The sequence below is a fragment of the Electrophorus electricus genome, chromosome 11 (assembly GCF_041902795.1).
Source record: "Electrophorus electricus isolate QZ-2024a chromosome 11, ASM4190279v1, whole genome shotgun sequence".
In the NCBI taxonomy this organism is placed as follows: domain Eukaryota; kingdom Metazoa; phylum Chordata; class Actinopteri; order Gymnotiformes; family Gymnotidae; genus Electrophorus; species Electrophorus electricus.
In genome coordinates, this window is record NC_137507.1 from 26243971 (window position 1) to 26256870 (window position 12900).

Genomic DNA, 12900 nt, shown 5'->3' on the forward strand with positions numbered 1-12900 from the left:
ACTGAAATCGGTGTGAAAGTATGAGGAACGCTGAGTTGGGTTGATGTATAAGTCAATTTATGGATTCGGATCTGGCCGTGCGGTGCATTTACACGCCGTGCAACAAAGCCCATTCCTTTTCCACGCGAAGCGTCCGGCGCGTTGAGGTGGAGCCGTGAGAGGCGACGGCGAGCTGAGCAGAGCTGGTTTTTGTGCAAACGAACACTGCCGTTTGTATACGTCTATCCAGTTAGTAGATAGCCCAGCTGAGTGATTACTGTCAGCAGTGTTTGAAACATTCTTTCCGTTTTCAAACGCTACTATGCAGCATTGATGCTAAACGTATTATTGCAGTACAGTAACATTGTATCCATCCTTGCCAAATTATAAGCAATTAGCTCGTCGCAACAATGCCTGGAGATAAGTTTCAGATTGTTAGTGTCTCCCAGTGTTTTTTTCTAAGTGATATATCGTTTTCCTAGAAATGTTAGCATTTGTTAGTATATATTCTGCTCATATTCAGCATATCGGATACGTAGAGCATGCTGGATTTCAGTACTACGTATTAAAGTGGTCCCGATCGAAACTGAAAATGTCAGGTTCAGTGCGGCTTCTGCTGTTCACACTAACCTTAAGCTGCTTGTTGTTTTCTGGGGAAACGAAGGACGGCACACGTGAGGCTGTAACAGCGGTACCTTTGTGATCTTGGCACGTGCGTGCTTTGCGCGAGGAGTCGGCAAAAGATAGATAGTAAGATAGTAAATGAACGTTGCTATTTTACGAGAGTTACTTAAAACTAGGAACTTTTTAATGTACTTTTTAAAGTTACTTAATACGCAGGAACACGTAAGGCTGTATTGGATTTCAGTCCCCTACGTGGGAAATTCCACCAGGTTGTATCAGTGAGTGACCTTAGCCAAGACTACCAACACTACACCCACCTACCTCTGTGACAGGATTGAAACTATATGTTAAACACACGTCTAATTTTCCTACTCACACTACTCATATAATTTGTTATGTTGGGTGGTGTGAGCGGTGTGTCCCCCAAAAGTTGAAATGAAACCCACGCTACTGATGTCAAATATACAGTTTGCTGTAGTTTATTAGGAAATTAATTAATTAATAGTAAAGCACATTATTATTGCCAGTGCAACTAATGGTCATGTCACGCCTAGCACTGAAGCCCAACCTGGGCTGCCCCAGGGAGTCATTTTGTGTTTCATCATATTGTACAAGGCAGCTTAGAGGTTTCTCCCAGTTACTGTCATGGTTGGCTGATCTTCCCCAGCAGGAGGGATGCATCCCGCTCCCAGTCACCTACCGACTAATCCCTCTCACCTGATCCTTGTTCCTCTCCCCACAGGTCCCCGTTCCCTTTTTGTTTTCTTCTGTCGTTACTTATCTGTATCTTTAGTTATGGATAATAAAGAGCGTCTTCTTTTGGCCATGCCTCTTGCTGCCTCCCACCATCACAGTTACAGGTCAGAGAAGAAAATAGTCTTTGAAATTCCAAAAACAAATACAAAAAGTGAGAAGAGCATTCCTCTGACTAAATGAGGTGATAAAATGTTTGATGGTAAATGAGAGTTAAAGTATTGAATTAGAGTACTGAGTATAGTTAAAGTATTGAGTTGTTCTGCATTTTTATAAAGTGATCTGTGTATGAAACATGGTATAGTGGTCCTTAAAGGCCAAAGTAGGTTTACCGGACACAGAGTGATACAGAAGAATAACTTTTGTCAGTCAGTGGTATGAGATGATGCCATTGGGCTTTTGTTGTTGTTGTTGTTGTTGTTTTAAAGGAGAAACTCTGCGTTTGAAGATAATGGTAGCAAACTTGATATTGGATTTTAATTTGTTGGTGAATACTTTGGATATAATGATGGAGGCTTTAAAGGTTGTAATATAAAAGGAGGGGTTATTATATAATTGCCCTTGAAGTGTAGAAAAATGTCATTCTTTTGTGCCCTCATATTGTACAACACAACTTTTTAGTGGTTTATCCCAGTTACAGGTCAGAGAAGAAAATAGTCTTTGAAATTCCTAAAACAAATACAGATAACAAAAGGAGAAGAGCATCCCTGGGATGAGTCTGTTGCCTATTTGCTTAGATTTCAATTTACACATGTACTTTTGAGTTTTAGTGAATGAATGTGTAGTCAGCTTGACCTACGATGATTTACCTGCATGTTTCTTTTGAATTGATAGGCTATATTTTTAACGGTGTACATCTTAGACTGTAGGCTATAGCCAGGCACTATGTTTTCTATATCCTCCATCTTTTGCTTTCATTATTATCATCAGCGTAATTCATGAAAATAGAGAAAAATGAAACGTGTAGATCACTGTAACATCATTATAAGAAGAAGAGTTAGTTTGCCCATTATGGACATACAGGTATCAGAACGATTGTAAATCTATAGGCCCACATGTTAACAGCTGCAAAAAACTGCGCAAAAACCATGCGAAACACTACTTTGATGAACGCGTTCATGGTGCTTTTCTTTTTAGAGGTGGGGCTACTTTGAATAGCCATTCACTTTCTAAATCAGTGGTCTCAGCATTCAAACGCTTGCAAATCAGAGAGCAATCACCATCACACCACTTCACACCATAGGCCATCGGACCACAGGGCATCCAGGTGGATTTTCATTCCTTTGTTTATTTGAATTTAATTAAATTCAGTTTTTATTGACATTATACAACATATCATGAAGCTTTCTTACTGCCTCATTTGTGTACGTACACTGAGACAATACTAAAGTGCACAAGAAAAAGGTTTTTTTTAAAAACTCAGCATATTACACAGTAACTATGTTACATGTAATGGTACTGTTCATAAAGCACCAAAAGATATGCTGAGTTACTATCTGTGTTAACAGATATAATTGCACATTCTTGTAACATGCATAATTCAAGTATTGCACAATCCATATTGGTGATTACATGTGGATTATACCAATTTCACACTGCAGTATAAGTGTGCGTTATACATATATTCATGGTCCTGATTGGTGAAACCTGTATTACAGTAGTTGTAGTTCTACACTCTGTGTCTGTGTGTGTGAGTGTGTGTGTGTGTGTGTGTGTGTGTGTGTGTGTGTGTGTGAGAGAGAGAGAGAGAGAGAGAGAGAGAGAGAGTAGGAAAAAGCACAGCTCTGAGGAAGTGATGTAATAAAATATTTTAGGTAAAAGAAGGTTAAAGCAGTCAGCTAAATATTATCCTGTATTCTATAAGGTGATCTGTGATTTCAGTATATTGGCCTTCGAGGGTCTCTGTACCAGGTGTAGGGTAGTACAAAAGTGTGTTTGAAAGCATCAAGATTTATAATGTTTCGGTGGGTATCTCAGGATATAGTGCAGAGAACTTCAAGGCCACTGAGCAGGAGTAAGGCAGATTATTCTGGTTTGTTTTAGCAACAGGTACCAAGTGGTACAAAAAACAGTTATAAATAGTAGGTGGTCAAAATGAGATTTTTTGTTTTAAATGAGAAGTCTTTTATCTGAATATAATGGTACCAAATTCCAACTGTTATAAAGTATTGAATATCAATCTGCATAATGGTAAATAATGCATTATTTGGATATAATGGTGGAAACTTCAAAGATCAATATGTAAAAAAAAGGTGGGACAATTATATAATTGCCCTTGGAAAAATTTAACTCCTGTGTAAATGTCAGACATTCTCTGGATCCTTAACTTATCCTTAACTTGCAATAAAGAATGGGACCGGCTATTCTGTTCAATTAATTTTTGAGTCTGCATCTTTATTTGCTATTTGGATTTACAACTTTAAAGCCAGCTAATTGGGAATTTAGGACAGTAGAAACTGTCCCTGTTTTTGTGACTGGATAATCTAGTACCTCCTGCATAAAGGTAGGAGAGTGAATAGGTGGTATTTAGAGTGTATGTCATCCCTGGGGATACTGAGAGCTCTCCTCAGACATCTCTGTTCATAAATGTCGGCTATGGCTGATGTCGGCACTGTTCTCTCAGTGATGCTCTAGCTGCTCTGACCAGCTTCTCCAGAGCCTGCAGTCAGACACAGTAGATCTACTGTATTAAACTATCCTACAGATAGTATGCTTTCTAACATGCATCTGTAGAAAGCTGTGGAGATTACTAAGGATCTGAAAGTGCAGGATGATCTTTCTCAGCTGCCTGAGGAAATGTAGGCACAGGTGGCTATCGTGCTGAGGGTGCAAGTGTGTAAGGCACATGTGAGGTCTTGGCTTATCTGGACTCCAAGGAACTTGAAGCAGTCACTTCTCTCAGCAGTACTTTCATTTATGATGATGAATCTGTGGGTCACACTCTGCTTCCTGAAGTCAGGGATCGGCTCCCTAGTCTTTCTGATGTGAGACACAAATTGTAGGTAAATGAGAAAAAAAGTATTGAGTTGGATGTTGTTCTATATTTTTATAAAGTGATCTGTGAATGAAACATAGTGCCGTGGTCCTTGAAGGCCACCGTATGTGTACCAGACACAGAGTGATACAGAAAAATAACTTATCAGTCAGTGGTATGAGATGATGTCATTGTTTTGTTTTGTTTTTTTAAAAGGAGAAACACTGCATTTAAAGATAATGGTAGCAAACTTGATATTGGACTTTAATTTGTTGGTGAATAATTTGGATATAATGGTGGAGGCTTTAAAGGTTGGAATGTAAAAAGAAGGGGTGATTATATATGATCAGCTCTTTAATCGTTCTGATGTGAGATGCAGATTGTTCTCAGTGCACCAGTTCACCAGCAGTTCTACCTCTTCCTTGTAAGATGTCTCACCATTATTATGCATCAAGCCTATTACAGTAGAGCGCTCTGCATTTTTAATGACGTGATCCCTGACAATCCAGTCATACAGGGTAAATAAGGAGTACACAAGTGGGTTCACAACACAACCCTTTGGGGCACCAGTGTTCATTATGAGTGTAGAGGACATGGATCCACTCGTTATGAAAGACTGGTGCCTGCAATTGAGAAAGTCCAAAACCCTGCTGCAAGTGGGGTTGGGTATACCAAGGTCTCTGAGTTTGTAGATCACTGTAATGGGGTTGAAGGTGTTGAACACTGAGGGGAATGTCAATGAATAAACTTCACACACAAGCATTTCTATTGTCTAGATTGCTAAGTGCAAAGTGGTGGCTTTGGAAATTGCATTTTAATATGAATGCCAAGGGTCCCCAGGTAATTGTGAAAGAAGACAGAAAAATACATACCAAATGAGTGAAGACATGGTGACTTCTATTCTTCTGTAGGCCTGTTCCTTACAGAATAATTTGGCAGGCTCTGCAATTAAACAATAATTTTTTTAAGCAAGCCTATATCGTAGTTAATTTTTAGTCTTTGTTTACAGTACACTGAATTGAAACAGATCACCGGTATGTCTATGGCATGGTTTTTAAAAAGTATATTTAAACATGCAAGGTATGCAAATTATTGGCTACAGTCTGGGCTTGTAAAATAAGTGCCCAGCATCTTCCATTATATAGAATTTATCAATATAAATTAAGTGGTTTATCGAAATAAGGATAATGTTAATAATTCAATGAGTGTAAGGTACAATTTTTTCTAACACTGAAAGCGCGATAATTACTAGCTCTGCCGAATATTAAAATCGTTTGGCAATTTGGTCCCTCCTATCCGCTTCGTGGTTAAAAGCTAAGATCAACCTTCTCCACCCCCTACATTGAGCTCGACTCGCCGGAGTAGGCGGACATTACAAGAGCTACAACTCAATCTCCTATTTCGCTATCTATAGTAGCTAGGGAAGGTACGTCCGTTAATTCGTAATAACTGTCTTTTTTAAACGGATAATTTGTTTTTATTCTGATTTCTCTGTAATGTAAACGTAAACAGGAGCAGGCTACCGTTAGCTAAACGGCTTTCTTTGCGGGTTGTACGTAGCTAAGCTAAGCTAACCAAATCAGGCGAGTTAAAATGGCGTTTCTGGCTAACCAACTAGCTCTGTTCTTATCGGCGAGCTAGCCAACTTGCTAGGCAGCTTACCGTTACAGCCAGGTCGTCCAAATTAAAACACGTTATGGCAGCGTGGTTAAAAAAAAAAAATATCGCAACAGTATGTGTGTCGGATTTGCACGTTATATAGTAAAGTCGTGCTTTCGGATTGTCAAATGCGGCGTCGTCGTTAGGTTGGCTAGGCTGGCTAGCTCGGGTAGTTAGCGCGAGCGCGTTGATGGGGGAGGGGTGTATTGTTTGACCTACTTTAAGATGCGCGTGAGCTAGCTTGCCGTTAGCTTAGCTCGCTAAACACGAGGAACGTGTAGTGCGGATGTTTGTTTTATTGTGCAATTAGCGAAGCTTTGTGTTTTAACGAACGTGTTAATCAGTCGACGTGGCTATTAGATTTACGCTTTTATTTTTATTTTTTGCAGAAACATGTCTGACGAAGGTAAGCTTTTTATTGGCGGACTTAGCTTCGACACAACAGAGCAGTCGCTTGAAGAAGCCTTCTCCAAATACGGCGTTATCACAAACGGTGAGTTTTGTGTTTGTTCCCGTTAAAAATATTGGGGGGGAAAAAAAAACATTGTTTTGGAGCGGTTTTAAACTTCCTGTACCCGACGTGCTTCTCTGTCTCGCAGTCCACGTTGCCAGAAACAGGGAAACGAACAGGTCGAGGGGTTTTGGTTTTGTTACCTTCGAGAATCCGGACGATGCAAAAGATGCTCTAGAAGGAATGAATGGAAAGGTACGACAAAAAAAAAAAATCTCCATCAAAGCCCGTTTCAGTGTGTCGATGCGAATCGGCGCTTTGACTGACTGTTTTTTTGGGGGGATTTCTCCTCGTAGTCTGTGGACGGCAGGCCGATCCGCGTGGACGAGGCAGGCAAAGGAGGCAGCGGCCGTTCAGGCGGCGGTGGATACAGGGCCGGTGGCGGAGGAAGAGGCGGTGGATTTTTTAGGGGAGGGAGAGGAAGAGGTGGACCAAGAGGTGAGGATGGGCAAATGTGGCCTGCTTCAAGTAATTTAACTTGAATACAGTCTTAAAGTAGCCTGTGTAATGATTGAGAACTGCATTTATTATTATTGTTGTTAATAAGATGGCAAAACAACAGAAATGTGTTGCTTTTTTTCCCCCTAGGTGGTGGGGGATATGGAGGTGGTGACAGGGGTTATGGAGGGGGTGACCGCAGCTATGGTGGAGGGGACAGGGGCTACGGTGGCGGTGACCGTGGTTATGGAGGAGACAGGAGCTATAGTGGAGGAGGTGGTTACAAGAGTGGAGGTGGCAGTGGCTACTCCTCTGGAGAGGGTGGTGGATACAGTAGAGACAGGTGAGAATTAAGTCCCTTTTATCTTGGGTTCACTTAAGTCATCACCTTATTGTAGTAGAGCAGATGATCCCAAATGCGATTAAGTAGAGATCTAGTCCCCTGCTCAGCCATATGACTGAATGCTTTTGGTGTCTTTCTGTCTCTTCAGGGGTTCCGGTTATGGAGACCGTGGAGGTTCATACAGAGATGGATATGATGGCTATGGTATGTATTAGCAGTCCCTTCTCTCCTAGAACTCATGTCTTAGTGCACTACATGCCCTAAGGAAGCTACAGATTGTCATGTATAATCCCATGAATTTTAGAGGCATTCCTAAAAAAAAACCTTTTAAACTCAAGTTTTTTGTTGCTTCAGTACATAATATTTACAAATGTGGGGAACAGACCTTGTGCGCCATGTTTTTTTTTTTGTTTGTTTGTTTGTTTTATGGACATTTGACAAGTCGGCTGTGTTGACCCTTTCTAATGAGTTACCCAACAGTAGAGGTGTTCTTAAGACCAGTCACATGCTTGACTTTGAGTCAGTGAAGTGGGGAATGGCATTTTCACATTGCTTTGGCCACCTCCTGACTTTGAGGGACAGTATCTGCTTCTAAATGAGGCTTTGTGTGTGCTTACTTATGCTCCGCCTAGTAAATGAGTTGCAGCCAATATCCTCACACACATCCCCCCCCCCAGGCCTGTGAATTGTGGAGCCACCCGTTTTTTGGCACTTTTGCCATGCCTTGTTCAGACTGATGGCTGTGAGGGATGTTGTCTGTCTAGTTAACCAAAACTGTGTGCCGATGCTTCCGTGTCTTCTCATGTGTACCTGCTTCCTCCTCAGCTGCACACGAGTAAAAACCCAAGACCCAACCCTTCACTTCACTGGCTGTGCGTTTTCTAAAGATGTACTCCTCAAGGATCTGTTTGTTCATGTAGTAGCTTTCTGTTGTTTTTATTTAAAAGGAAAAAAAACAAAACAAAAAACTCTGTGGAGGTGGGAAGTCTGTTCATATTGGCTGTGAAATGTTTTGTGTTTGCAAGGAGCATCCTGGTTCCTAAGTTTGTTTTGGTTTTTTTTTTTTTATGATCAATGAGACCCCACAACCAAACAGTTCTTATGGTCTGCTCAAAGCAGCAGCCACAGTGTTCTCATTACTGGCCCAACCACCAATTACACATTTGCATGGGGTATGCTACAATTCGAAACCTGAGGGATCTCTAAGTTTTGTCCCCCATTCTGGGTCACCCCGCATTTTAATGGATTTCTACCTCTTAAAGGGCATTTTTTGCTTTTATGGTGGATTCGGTTAAAATGATGCTACAGCTATAAGATATCCATTTGAAAACAGCTCTTTTAATAGACAGTAGGGGGGGAGCCTTTGTCCATGTCAAGTATCCAAACAGTGAATTCCTTTCAGACTGGTGAACACACTGCTCGAGTGAGGTGGTCAGCACTGGCGCTCTTCTTGAAGCTTGCCACGTTCAGCCTCACTCACCCTGAGGTATCTTCTGCTCTGCTCCAACGTTTTGCATTTTTAAGAAAAGAAAAAAAGAAAAACGTGCTGTCATGATGGACCGAAACTAGTAAACTATATAGTAATCTTATGTGGAAGATAAAGGATTAACTTTGAAAACCTGTTAGTACTATAACTCAGCTCCTCCCCCAAACTACCGGGGAGGAATGTGCTCTGTTCTGTGTCGAAACTGACTCACTATTCTTTACATTTTGTTTGTTTGTTTTTTTGATTTTTTGGCTTTATGGAGCCTATTAAATGAAACAAACTGTTGAAAATGCTCTGATTTTGCTTGTGCTTTTAAACTAGTTTGCAGTGCTGAATGGTTTCCAAAAGCCAGTGGCTCAAAATCAAAATACCAAATTTTTAATTATGTAAAAATTTAAGGGAAAGTTGCACTAACCTTCTTAAACTGCACACAAATTGGAACTAGTGCCTACTTTTGATCTGATGGTATAAGGAAAGGGGAAAGTGTCCAACTATCAGTGTAAAGTGGGAGGTGTTAGATTTACTCTGAAGGGAAATTAGGCAAATGATTACATGTAAGGTCACATGCACTTTGACACTGAATCTTTTTTAAAGATTATAATTATGTGTCACCATATGATGTACAATGCCAACATTAGGGCTGTTCATTTTAAATGCTGCTGTATTAGAATTGCAAGTTGTGCCCTTTAAAAAAAAAAAAAGGCTTTTTACTGTTTTAAAAACATTTTTAGCAAAACCGTAACCTTTGGTGCAGTTAACAGTTCACCAAAAACTATTGCAATAACCCAATGATTGGACAGTTGTGCTGGTTAACAGTTCTGCTTTTGGCTCTGGTACAAAAAGAAAATGCATCAGTGTATCCAAGAGCTGTGCTTCTGTAAAGCGGGGAGCAAAATTCCTCACTCGCATCCTTGGAGAATGAAGTTTTGCACCTACCGAAGTGAGCCTCCTGTCATTGGAACAGGAGGGAACTGCTGCTCTCGTGGGCTAGTTGATGTTTGGAGAAACAGTAGGCCTGTATGTGCGAGGTAACCTTCATTTGCTCTCCTGTTCACAACCTTCAAACCTTCTTTATTCCGTATTATTTTTCTCTAAGTAAATGCGTCAGTGTTTACCAAGTTACGTCCCCACCATGCCACAAATGTCAGTCCTAGCCCTCTCGACACACGTCTGCATGGTGTCCTGAGGCCCTATTGTCACCTGTCGCCCTCTCCGGGAGCCTGGCATTTTGAGCTTTAAATTCACATGTGGGGGGGCGTCAAGACGCTGTGAATGAGACCTGGTTCAACCCCTGTCCACTTCTATTCTCATGTCTCATTCACCCATCCTGAGCCATTCTTGAACCTGTGAAAATTTGTTTGTGCTCTGACCCATCTCGGAGTTAACGCAGTCACCCTCTGGAGCACAGTTTCCTTCGTGACCTGTAGAGTCAGTGTATTTGTCTGTTTTGCTCATGCTCCATGTTAGCTAGTGCTAACTCTTCATTTTTAATAAAATACTTCTTGTAGTATCTATTATCTAACAAAGTATTAGTTCATTTATGATACCTGTCTGTTCTTGCCTAGTGATTGCTTGTTTGTTTTTGACTAGGTTGAAAATGTCTCCTGGGAAAGGTCTTTCAGTGTCAAACACTCCTTGTGTGGCAGTGATGGTTAATCTCCCATGCTGTAGATTGAGGTTTGTATTCAAATATTTACTGTCTTCCAAAATGTTGTTTTGTTAGTGATTCTTACTCTTAATAGTAATGCTTTCATACTGGTAAAGATGAACATAAAACTGGGTACAGCTACAGTTGGCTCAGAGAGTACTGCTTTATCTTCCTAGGTGTGGCATATAGAAGAGATTTGGGTCACGTCAGATGGCAGCAAAAGTGAGATGCTACCATGGAATTTTGTTTTGATCACATGACAACTAATAGCTGGGCAAGACGGGTTACAGCACTTTCATAATCTTTAGGTGAATATGCATGTAAGAGATGCTGAAAATGTCACTAGTGGTTTAATTGAGGTGAACTGGTTAATTTATAATACATATTCATCATTGAAATAATGGTGTGTTGGTGTCTAATTTTCATCTTTGGCATTACATTCAGACAAACTAGGGATCATTGCTGCTGTTGTACACTTTCAATGTATAAGGACACTTTTGTGTAGCTGTAGCTGATGGCAAAAAGTCACAAATGTGATGACCAAAGAGGCTGAGTAGCTAAACAGATGCCTCGTGAGTTGAATAATTTGATGCAATTACCAAAAATTCTTCAGTATGAGGCTTAAGTAACACGTCATTCTTTTTCTGATGCAGATGTTTTAATTAATTGGCCCTTTGTGGTGTGCAGTATTATAATGATGTTTTCTTTTGGAAATTGAAGAACGTGTCTCTTTTTCAGCATTCTATAAATAAAGTACCAACATTCAGAACTACTTTCTATTGTCTCTATGCCCACCTCTATTATTTCAACAAGCTAAATACTAGATGATGTCCAACAAGGAACTAAACACCTTAGACCAGTGAGTGAGATGAAGACATGCCTTCTGGGAAGGCTTTCTACAAGATTTTGGAGTGTCTGTGGGGAGAAATTTGTGTGCCCATTCATCCAGAAGAGCGTTTGTGAGGTCAGACACTGATACTGAGAAGAGGGCCTGGCTCGCATTCTCCATTATAGTTCATCCCAAACATTTTCAGTGGGGTTGAGGTCAGTACTATATCCACACCGAACTTATCCAACCATGCCTGTATGGACCTTGCTTTGTGCACTGGGGCATAGTCATGCTAGAATAGAAAAGGGCCTTCCCCAAACTTCCCACAAAGCCACAAATTGCATACAAGCATAAAATGTCTTGGTATGCTGGAACATTAAGATTTCTCTTCACTGGAGCTAAGGGGCCTAGGCCAACCCATGAAAAACAACACCATAGCATTATCCCTCCTCCACCAAACTACAGCTGGCACAATGAAAAGGTGGGTATTGTTCTCTTGGCATTCACCAAACAGACTCATGCATCAGACTGCCAGATAGGGAAGTGTGATTCATTGCTCCAAAGAGCACGTTTCCACTGCTCCAGAGTCCAGTGGTGCCGTGCTTTACACCACTCCATCTGACGCTTGGCATTGTGCTTGGTGACGTAAGGCTTGCACGCAGATGCTTGGCCATGAAGCTCCTGGTGCACAGTTTTTGTGCTGATGTTGATGCCAGAGGAGGTTTGGAACTCCGCAGTTACTGAGTCAGCAGAGCGTCGGCGACATTTACGCACTATGCGCCTCAGAGTTCGGCCAGTTTTTAAAACATTAGGGAATACAAAACAGTTCTATGGCAGGAGAAAAACTATCCCAGTATTGGCAAGGCCATTGCTGTGACCTGTTACTGTGGTTGATGCCCAGTTTGGCAGTGAGGACTTGGTGCCTGCGGAGAGTGAGCAGGATGCTAAATCAAGGATCTCCCTCCCCCTTCCTCCTCCACTTCCAGCACTGCCCCCAGCCACGACTCCATCACCACATTATATGCAAGGTTTATAAACTCCTCCTCATCACAAGGTAGCAGCATGAGCTCAGTGGCCACAGGACTTGGCTTAGCCTCAAGATGGCTCTGCATGACACTGGCTGAGTGAAGGCTGCTGCCCTTGCGTCCTTCAGCTTTGTTTTGAATGTAGGTTTCTCCTCAAAAACTATACTTGAGCTGTTGTGGATCAAAGCATATTATGTAAAAGATTACAACATAATGGACCAAATGGACCATGGGAAGAGGACTGGAACCTTGCCAAGTAAAACCATCAAGTTCTGCTTGGGTCTTGTTAAAAAGCCTTTACAGCTCCGCTACAGCATGGCTGTCGTAGCTGGATCAGCCAGTGTAGCTGTTTACCTTCTGTAGAGGATGAGCTGTAATATTTCCATCATGTTTGCCATAGTGACGCAATAGTTACACCAGGCCATTGTTGTATAGTGCATACACAGATAAGATCAGAAATCATCGGTAGTCTCGATGAAAAAGACCTTGATAACAATGCAATGGCTTAGACATTAGTCATTAGCCAACATCTGCTGCCCCCTAATGTTAGTGAGCCTCTCTTACAACAGGCTTCTTCTGCCCCTAGTGTTAGCGGACAACTCTTACGCCAGGGTTTTTTGTCTCGTGTTTT

At 41.3% G+C, this 12900-nt stretch overlaps 1 protein-coding gene and 1 long non-coding RNA gene across 4 annotated transcripts; one reads left to right on the forward strand and one right to left on the reverse strand.

Moving 5' to 3' along the window:
- Positions 1-3134: 3134 nt before the first annotated feature.
- LOC113582874 (uncharacterized) lies at positions 3135-6164 on the reverse strand. Its single transcript, XR_003411192.3, has 3 exons — positions 5993-6164; positions 5203-5272; positions 3135-4335 (listed from the first exon to the last, which is right to left on the reverse strand). It is a non-coding gene; the product is annotated as an uncharacterized LOC113582874 (long non-coding RNA).
- Positions 5645-11187, forward strand: cirbpa (cold inducible RNA binding protein a). Of its 3 annotated transcripts, XR_014126067.1 has the most exons (8): positions 5645-5756; positions 6379-6482; positions 6589-6695; positions 6797-6938; positions 7089-7281; positions 7430-7485; positions 10358-10444; positions 10592-11187. XR_014126067.1 is itself a non-coding variant. In XM_027018891.3 (7 exons), exons 2-7 carry the CDS (start codon positions 6383-6385, stop codon positions 8118-8120), a joined length of 612 nt encoding a protein of 203 aa, XP_026874692.2. In that variant the 5' UTR covers positions 5645-5756; positions 6379-6382; the 3' UTR covers positions 8121-8883. The 3 variants fall into 3 exon arrangements, 2 of the variants coding, with proteins under 2 accessions (XP_026874692.2, XP_026874694.2); XM_027018891.3 differs by lacking the exons at positions 10358-10444; positions 10592-11187 and adding an exon at positions 8107-8883; XM_027018893.3 differs by lacking the exons at positions 10358-10444; positions 10592-11187 and adding an exon at positions 8684-8883.
- Positions 11188-12900: the final 1713 nt, after the last annotated feature.

Bases quoted from the DNA above. Each gene is read 5' to 3' on its own strand.
- cirbpa (XM_027018891.3), top strand. From the start codon at position 6,383: ATGTCTGACGAAGGTAAGCTTTTTATTGGCGGACTTAGCTTCGACACA. The intron at 6,696-6,796 runs GTACGACAAAAA...TTCTCCTCGTAG, and splicing joins TAGAAGGAATGAATGGAAAG to TCTGTGGACGGCAGGCCGAT. The intron at 7,282-7,429 runs GTGAGAATTAAG...CTGTCTCTTCAG, and splicing joins GGTGGATACAGTAGAGACAG to GGGTTCCGGTTATGGAGACC.